The following is an 8,834-nucleotide window of genomic DNA, read 5'->3' as shown; positions in this document are numbered from 1 at the left end:
TTTTATCTAGCCTAAATTTGTCGACTCAAAAATATCCTAAACGTTGCTCATTGATCTATATACTCAAACACGACTATGGAAAATATTATTAACAACTCTTTTATTCCTAGAGTAAACCGCGTCCAAAAATTCATATAGCACACTCGCAAGTTCTTTAATAAGTACAAAAACTTTCAATTTTATCCATCGACTGCTTATCGTCTAAAAAAATCCTAAAGTTTGCATCTCCTCAATCGCCTTTGTCCCTAACGAGAGAAAAGTCTTCGGCAGGTCGACTTGAGAATTACCGTTGGGGCCCGTTAAACGTGTAATGAAATAGACCATCTGTTCCGGCTGCGTCTGATGAGTTCGTGGTTCGTTGGAAGCCATCGAAAACACGGAAGCGTCGGATATGCGCGAGTATGCAACCGACCAGGTGAAATTTTCATATTCCTCGCATGCATTCCGGGACCGGGGATGTAATTAGACGATGCGTTGCGTTATGGTTACGAAGGTACCTGGCGGAATCGCCGTCGAACGGGAACGCGTCTACCGATAGGGGTAATTTAATTACTCGCCCGTAATGCAGACACGTATCAATTTCCAGGCATTGTGTCGAGGCATCGAACTCGCGTCGAAAGAAGCGATAATTTGCCATTGGCGGGATCAGCTCCGTCTCTAATTAAGATCGACGATAGCCAAAACATTATATTAATATCATGCGATCAGTCGAAACAACAGTGATTTATTAAACAGATGTAATTTAATTCCCTCGATGAGAAACGTTATCTCATTTTTGGGGTGATGTAAACTCTAATTTTTAGGTGATAAATAAGAGATGGGGCATTGTTGATTTTTTATTTGTCATTCGTAGCTTAATGTCGGGCAGAAGCATTACCAATTTTTTGGATAATTTGCAGGTTTGTTGGAGAACTCCATTTTTTTCTTATATTTTGTGTTTTATATTCTTGTGGAGCTATGTTGTCTTGGTTATGCAACCAACTGGATGGAATTTAGTTTACTACAATATTCAAATTACTATGTTCCCTATTATTAACAAATTATAGATAGAGATACAATCTAAAGTTATATCTACACAAGAGCAACTTCACCACTGTTAGCATAACTAGGTACGATTAAAAGAAATAATTATATACTTGTACCCTTCTAAATACTCTCACGAGTAATGCCCTCACCATTGTACCAATCATCCCGGCAGAATAAATATCTAAAATAATAGAAACGATTAAAGAAAATAACTTTACCCTTCGAAATACTCTCACGAGCAAGTTCCAATAAGCTTCGAACTGTTTATAGACCCCAATAAACTCTAATAGTTCCTCGTTCCAATTATCAGCTCTAAATGCAAACGCATCGAGACTAATATCGAAGCCCGTGTCGCATCATTAGCGTCGACTGTTCATTTTCGAATACCTAGATTTGCCTCGACACGGCGCCAGATATACTTAACTTCACAATTAAATCACAAACTCCCAGTCTGTACGCGTTGGGAAAACAGTTTCTCGTTGGATAATCCTGGAAACGATACGCGTGAGGAAAGAGGAAAAGGGCAAACTCATTAGAGGGTCCTAGAAGCTTTTACTTATCAACTACGGTACGCGTTTCGGTGAAATTCCGAGTTAAAAGCGTAGGAAGCATTTCTCTTTACGGCATTATTGTGTAGCAGGTCATTGGGCCATAGAGAATCCAAAGATGGCCGGAGCGGATTCAGCGCGAGGAAATCAAATGTGCGTGAAATTATCGGATCTCTATTCCCTTTTTTTTTTTCGTTCTTTCACCGCGAGGAATTAATTCGCGTCGCGATTCACTGCATTCGCGTGGTAACGATTTTTCTTTTCTTCCATAAAAGCCTTGCTGCGTCGTTAAACGTACATGGAAGTAACCGCGGGGCCAGCCATTATTGGTTGGTACATTTTTCTTGGTTATTTTGAAAATTTCTGAGTGAAAAAATTTGTTATTTGTTCGTAATATGTTTCAAAATTGTGGAAAAATTGTCTTCTATGAAAGATTATTGTTATACACGGGGTGAATGTAATAACGATAATACATTTTGGAGTTATCATAAGAATTTTCTGGAATGCAATATTAACTCTCCGCATTAATTCGGATTGAATGCACGTTGTTGATCTATTTTAGTTCCATACTGTATGAATTCATAATAAGACCGAGTAGGTAGGATATCGATTCGTTCATATATTATACTTCTATCATAATTATTATGTAAATAATTTATGGGTCTACGTCTTTATGAAATGTTCTCTTCATTCTATATACATTTTATATAGAAAGTACTGACTCGGTGTGGCTTGAAAACTCTAAATCACCTTGTACAGCGTATGTACTTCAACCTATCATACATATCCCCTAAATTCATCTTTAATTCTTTATACTGTATGTAATAAAACCTCTGAGCCCTAACTCATATCTGAAGTGGAGATATTCCTCACGTCATGGGTGTTGCAGTGGTTTAACCACCCACATTATCCATCCTACCAACCTCTAAAAAATATTTTCAGTGTCTCCAAAACATGCTACCATGAGAACCTCGAACCTATAGGTTGTACCCAATTCCAGGGATAAATTCCCAAAGAGGGTATACTTTCAAATACAACAGATTGCTTCAAGTATATACCTTCTTACAAAGGCCAATCAAAACTGAAATATACCAATGAATCAATTAGTAAATAGAATTTAAAAGAGTCTGACCGTTCTCGGTGCGTTCCTGCTTGTCAGGAGACGTCGTGGACCTGGTGGAGTGTCTCAGGGCCGCCTCGAAGTCGCCCACGACGTCGCTGAGGTCCATGGCTGGCGAGTCCAACGGATACCCTTGCCTCTCCTGCGTCGACCTCGACGTAGTGGACAGACCATTTGTCGTGGCCGGTTCCTGAGGTATTTTGGGTAGTTCGGTCTCTATTCCTCCGAGGGCAGGACTCACCTAATGGAAAGATTAGAAATAAACAAGAATCTTCGACCTTCTTCGACTCCTACCGATCCTCCAAGTGTCCATTGTGCTCATCGCCAGGTCTCTGCCAAAGGAAGAGCGTTCGCAGAGTTGAAAATCGCGCTGAAAAGCGACAAGAAGCGTCTTCCGCGATTCGAAGTTCATCGAACCGTGGAAGCATCGAAGCAACGATTTTATAATGAACCGAGAGACAGAGGAACATCTTAATTAACGCAGGGGAAACGAAAATGAACGCTCCTCCCCGATCACGGCGAGATCCACTCGTCTAGAACGGTTTAATTATGGAATCGAGCGATCAATTACCAGGCCCAGGAGAACCTCCATTGACTGGCATTGCCTTCGACGTTCCCTTTTCTTCCGTCTCTCGATGCTGGATCGGTCGCCCGCGCTTCCCGCGGCCACCGCCTCGCAGTAACGCACGAAATCCAGGTCTATGTGGTAGCCATAGGGACAGCAGAGACACTTGGAGCGCGTGGGGCCGGAAACGTATGCCTGCGTCCCCACTGAGGACCAAAAAACATAAGAGAACTTTGGTTACCAGAGAAACAACATCGAAAATGATTAAACGATGAGTTGTTATAGTTGGGATGGTGTCTGGACATTTTTAGAATTTTTATTTTCAAATGAGCCCTTGTTATGAAAATGGTCTGAGGCAAAAATTAAAATTAAAAAAAAAAAAGAAAAAAAAAATGAGTTTATCAGTTATTTTGCATTTTAAACTAAATTAATTCGATGTAATTTTTTTTCAAGATATATACGCTACTTCCATAATTATGAGCACGAATGTACTTTGGTAAGAGTTGGTGCTAGATATTTTTCCAATGAAGAGGATACTTTATGAGTTTGTTTAGGAGTAACTGCAAGAATTCATTTGCTCGTACTACCTACGATAAGATGCATATCTACTGCCTTCTATAAAAAGTCGTTATTGCTGCCTGAACCACATCTTGATTAATAAACCTTAAGCTAAAAGGAGAGTCTTAATAAATTCTTAATAATTCTATATTCCAAAATTGTATTCAAATTACGTAGTCACGTTTTTGCGTACCAAGCTTGCAATTTTTTATGGGAGGCTCACAGAAGTGATATTGTAATAACAATAATAATATGTATATGTTGTCGTCTGTTTGACTTAACAATTCACAAGAGGTTCACAAAGCTGATACTGTAATAACAATAGCAATTTAAAATAAATGGTTCCTGTACGAATACTTATATATATGTTGTCTTCCGTTTGATTAAATGTACCACAAGTTCTGTCTCCTTCTATACCGATAAGCCACAAAGCCATTCAATCTACTAACGATACAAATTGCCTCATATTAAACACAACACGAAGGGATGAAACGAGCGTCACCTAATTAGGTCGTTCAATTCGTTCTGTCATGCTCCACAAATTGAAGAATGGGAACAGGTTTACCAAACATCGTCCAATTCGTCATCCAGAACCTATTCAGCGACAGCGTGCTTCAATTATCGCTCCTATTTCGATTTAGATGAAAATAGAAGAGAGAGATCGAAAGAGAGACGTGTCTTTCTGCGATCGACCTGAGAGAAAGGATCTATCTTTGGATGTTTAGATCGATTGTAGTTCATCGCGAGCGGCTGATTGTTCGAGGGTAACGACCGGCGCTCAGCGTAAACCGAAATATGTTGTAACCATTGGCGACCATCCAGAGGCACGGTAATAATAATCTGGCAAAGTTCGTTAGCCGGGGACGCGTGGGGATCCCATTTACGTGTCATACAGGACTGCTCATGCTATCGCGACGTACGTGGCAATGACTTAATGAACCCCTCTTCGACGGCAGATCGAGCGTACCGCGCTGCGTTTGATCTACGATACGGTGTTGTTGATGATCCAGAGCTGGTAGAACCCTTGTGTACTATTGGACTACTTCGGTTGAATGGGTTTGGTACTTATCAGTAGACTGCGGTTTTTTGAGCATTCGTAGGGAATTTTAATGGACAAGAAAGTATAAAATGTGCACAGTATGTTCAACGATGTAAAAAGATAATGAAGGTAATGTTCATATTGTAATATTTACACAGTGAAATAAATTGCTATTTAGGTTCAACTTTTGTAGGTGTGTTTGCAAAGATTTTATTTTGTATGAGGTATAAGAGGGATGGACATCTTGAACATTTTATATACATATACATGTATATAAAAATATTCATACGTGTGGAAGGTTTTTAAAAATTTAATAATACCATTACCCCATGTGTATAGATGTTAATGTAGAAAATTGAATGACTCTCTAATAAACTTTGAAACAGAATCCAACATGCACAAGTACACACAGTACATACAGAATTTTTGCAAGAATCATAGAATTAAGAATGAGAAGTGTATTATAATATTGCAGAAGGCTTGCAAGTTTCACGATTGACTGATAAACTACTCCCTAAATATAAAGACAAACACATACATTCACAAATACAAATGAACTCCTATTTCAGATCATTGATAGTTCCACCTAGCTATTCAAACGAAAATTCAATTTTCCACTACGTATTTAATAAAAGTAAACAAGAATCTTATAAATAGTCTCATGATCCAATTAATTAAACTGTTAGCTCTCCCAACAACGAAACTAATAAATTCAATTCCTTCTTCGATTCGACAGACATATTCTATCTACTAATAAAATCACGTCTCAATCACTCTCTGAATTAACCTATACCTGGATCGTTCCATGGCGATAATTTCTCCGGATAATTATAGCCACCTGGATCGGAGCTTATGGCAACCAGCTAACAATGCGCTGTGGCGACTAACCCCGTGCAGTCGGAAGAGCCTTTGCGCGGATTTCCGTGAAGTTTTAATTCAGGACGGGGTTCGATTGCTTCGTTACTCGGCCCGTTTGCCGAGGCAATCTTTTTTATCCGGTTCGAAGATTCCGCGCACGGAGCCGTGTCTTTATTAAATTACACCCGACGTTCCGCCGTTATATATTATTTAACAATTCAACGTCCACGAGGCGTTCATAAATAATGGTTTCGTCGGATGGAGACCGTACACGCGATCGATGAGCGTTATATCTTTCAACCGCGAGCTGCGCTTCCCAACGAGTCGCGTCCCGATGCGCCTGAGGATAGATAACCTGATTTACTTGCCAACTCTTGATACCTGTTATCTGCCACGACTTCGTATCGACGCTGTGATTTATGGCATTTTCTATTGGTGCTTCAGTAACGCTTTGAGGGAAATTTAACTTTCCTTTTAAATCAGTGTACAGTGTATATACGATTGTTTTGATGGTATGCTTGGGAATTTTTTAAACAAATATTAGACCGATGTTAATTCTGTGCTTGGAGTTCAAGTACGAATCTGTCATTTTGATCGGTCTAATTATCAAACTTCCAAGACCTCAACCTGATGGAAATTACAATTTTTTTTATATATATACGAAGTTCAGAATAAATTTTGATTATTGCTGTGCCTCTATCAGAATACGAGTCTACTTAACAATTATTATTTTATTATCTATTATTATTGCAACTATTACGTAACTGGGAAGATGACAAATTGTATGGATTTTCTTTATAAATAAATGGTAGGTTTGGATTAAAAACGCACAAAATTAATTTCTACAACTGATATGCTCAATCAGTTTATGAATTAAACAAATGCTCGTACTCGATTCTACCAGCATTTTCGTTTTAAATAATAATAGCAAAAGTACATACGCGTACGTCATTATTCTCGAAAAGGTTAATATCATAATTGCATATCGCATATTCTACCTCGATCTACTTCATTGGAAACCATTTTAAAAAACTAATACTTCGCACAGAAGAACGTGAATGCAAATTTTTTGTTTTGAAAGAAAATAATATACTCACCGTTTCCGTTGAAAACGCGGGCCGAGGGTACGACGGTCAAAGCCATTTTTCGTTATCGTGTCCAATTCAGCTCACCGTTCAGGGCATGTTCAGAATCCTGAAAGCAAAAAGTCCCACGGCTTTGTTTAGCACGAGCAGCACAGGAGAATCGATTTGCGCGAGTAACAGCCCGTTGGGCGCACACGTTAGATTAAAAAAAAAGTAATTAATACGCTAAAGAATTTCGTAAAACTCTCATTTAACAAATCCTTCCAAACCTTTTGCAAATAAATCACGGAGGGAATGTTAACACGTTCGAAATAATTTTCTCCCTTAAATTGATTCTACTATCAGAGAAAATGAAGGACGCAGCTTTTAACCCCGCAACTCTAATACGTGGCAGTTTCCCAGGATCCCAAAAATCCCGAAGAACTCATCCTGACACGATCCTGCGCCGGAAACGGCAGTAAAAATACCATTCGGTCGACGATACCTCCTCGCGGAACAATTAAAGTTTGGCGTTGGCGACGTGCGGCGAGGAGGACGCGTTGTCGTCAGACCAGAAATCCGGGATACGGAATTAGCCTCAGGACTCCGTGGAAATCGTGCTTAAAACTCGACCAAGACAACCGTGAAAGGCTACGGTGGGATGTTTCGTTTGCGACTCCTCCGCGGTTCCTCAGCCGACCCCTCTCCCACCCGTCTTCCCTTCTTTTTTTCCTTTTTGGTCAATTACGGAAGGCGAGCTGGGAAGGAATTCTTCGAAGTTAATTGGTTTTCCGCGGTCGTTTCCACGAGTTCTTTAGCGCTTTATTAGAACCGAGAGGCTTGAGAGATTTCCGCAGGGCGAGTAATTGACGGCGATCGCGACCCAAGATCATGCGCGAAGGAATACGACGTTTGACGCGATCCTGAGGATAGACATGGGTGTAACGAACGCCTAATGAAATTACGCGATACTGAGAATTTACTCGATGCAATGTAGATGAACGAGTCGAGTGGTTTGTAGAGCTGAGACTGGTAGAGTGATTTATTTGTTGACTTTTTGGGAATTTATTCCGAGCGAAGGGTAGATGTAATACTTTCGAGACTTAGAGGGTTCTCTTGACATGGTTTTGTGGCGCTAAAAATATTTTTGTAGGAGGAATTAAATGAATTACGTGGGAGATATTAGAGCAAGGGAAATAATCTGTAGAGCTGACTCTCGAGTGATTTAATTCTTGAGTTTTTGGGAATTTATTCTGAGTGAAGGGCAGATGAAATATTTTCGAGACTCATAGGGTTCTTTTGGCATGGTTTTGTGGTGCTAAAAATATTTTTGTAGGAGGAATTAAATGAATTATGTAGGAAATATTAGGCCACTGCGAGGGAAACGATATATAGAGCTGGCACTCGAGTGATTTAATTCTTGAGTCTTTGGGAATTTATTCCGAATGAAGGGCAGATGTAATACTTTCGAGATGCATAGGGTTCTTTTGGCATGGTTTTGTAGCGCTAAAAATATTTTTGTAGGAAGAATAAAATGAATAATGCCTATGGTACTGTTAAGCCAATGTGAGAGAAACTATAGAACAAATATCTTCACTTTGAGTTTCAACGTTTGGAGTGCTCACTATGAAATTATCTGAAAAGCCTCTCTAGAGCATGTTGCATTCATCTCTTAAATGCTGCGTTAAATTTCACTCAAACGTCCTAATTTCGACTGCAGGCCCCCACGACAGTATAATTAATTCTGTCTGTTTCGAACGTCAGCGATGAATTCTGAAAAGCCGCGGTCGGATCAAAATCAACTGACCGCTCAAGGCCATTCGGGATTCAATCCCGACACGTCGTTCGACTGTCACGTTGCTCCATCTCTCGTCTCTTCGTGGAAACCTGCGAGCACACAATTCCTATCTCTCACGCAGAAAGGTAAACTGACGTGACGCAAAAGAGGAAATTGTGTCTGACAGGAATCACGTTTGGACGGGCCTTTGGATCGGCCAATTGAATTTAAGGGGGCTTTCGATATTTAAAACGCTCCAAAATATCGTATTTCTTGCAT

The 8,834-nt window shown here is 39.8% G+C and overlaps 1 protein-coding gene across 1 annotated transcript in view; it reads right to left on the bottom strand.

Moving 5' to 3' along the window:
* LOC128887931 (KN motif and ankyrin repeat domain-containing protein 2) overlaps window positions 1-6,908 on the bottom strand; it is a 32,407-nt gene extending 25,499 nt beyond the window's left edge. Inside the window, exons 1-3 of the mRNA XM_054144436.1 lie at window positions 6,812-6,908; window positions 3,266-3,465; window positions 2,707-2,935 (exon numbers count right to left, since the gene is read on the bottom strand). Coding sequence (XP_054000411.1) covers window positions 2,707-2,935; window positions 3,266-3,465; window positions 6,812-6,857 — 475 coding nt within the window. The 5' untranslated portion in view covers window positions 6,858-6,908. The remainder of the gene's footprint in view (window positions 1-2,706; window positions 2,936-3,265; window positions 3,466-6,811) is intronic.
* Between the last annotated feature and the right edge of the window lie 1,926 nt (window positions 6,909-8,834).

The sequence above is a fragment of the Hylaeus anthracinus genome, unplaced genomic scaffold (genome assembly GCF_026225885.1).
Source record: "Hylaeus anthracinus isolate JK02 unplaced genomic scaffold, UHH_iyHylAnth1.0_haploid 11989, whole genome shotgun sequence".
NCBI lineage: Eukaryota > Metazoa > Arthropoda > Insecta > Hymenoptera > Colletidae > Hylaeus > Hylaeus anthracinus.
Note: the sequence above shows the minus strand (reverse complement) of the source record. Positions and strands in the feature narration are given on the sequence as shown.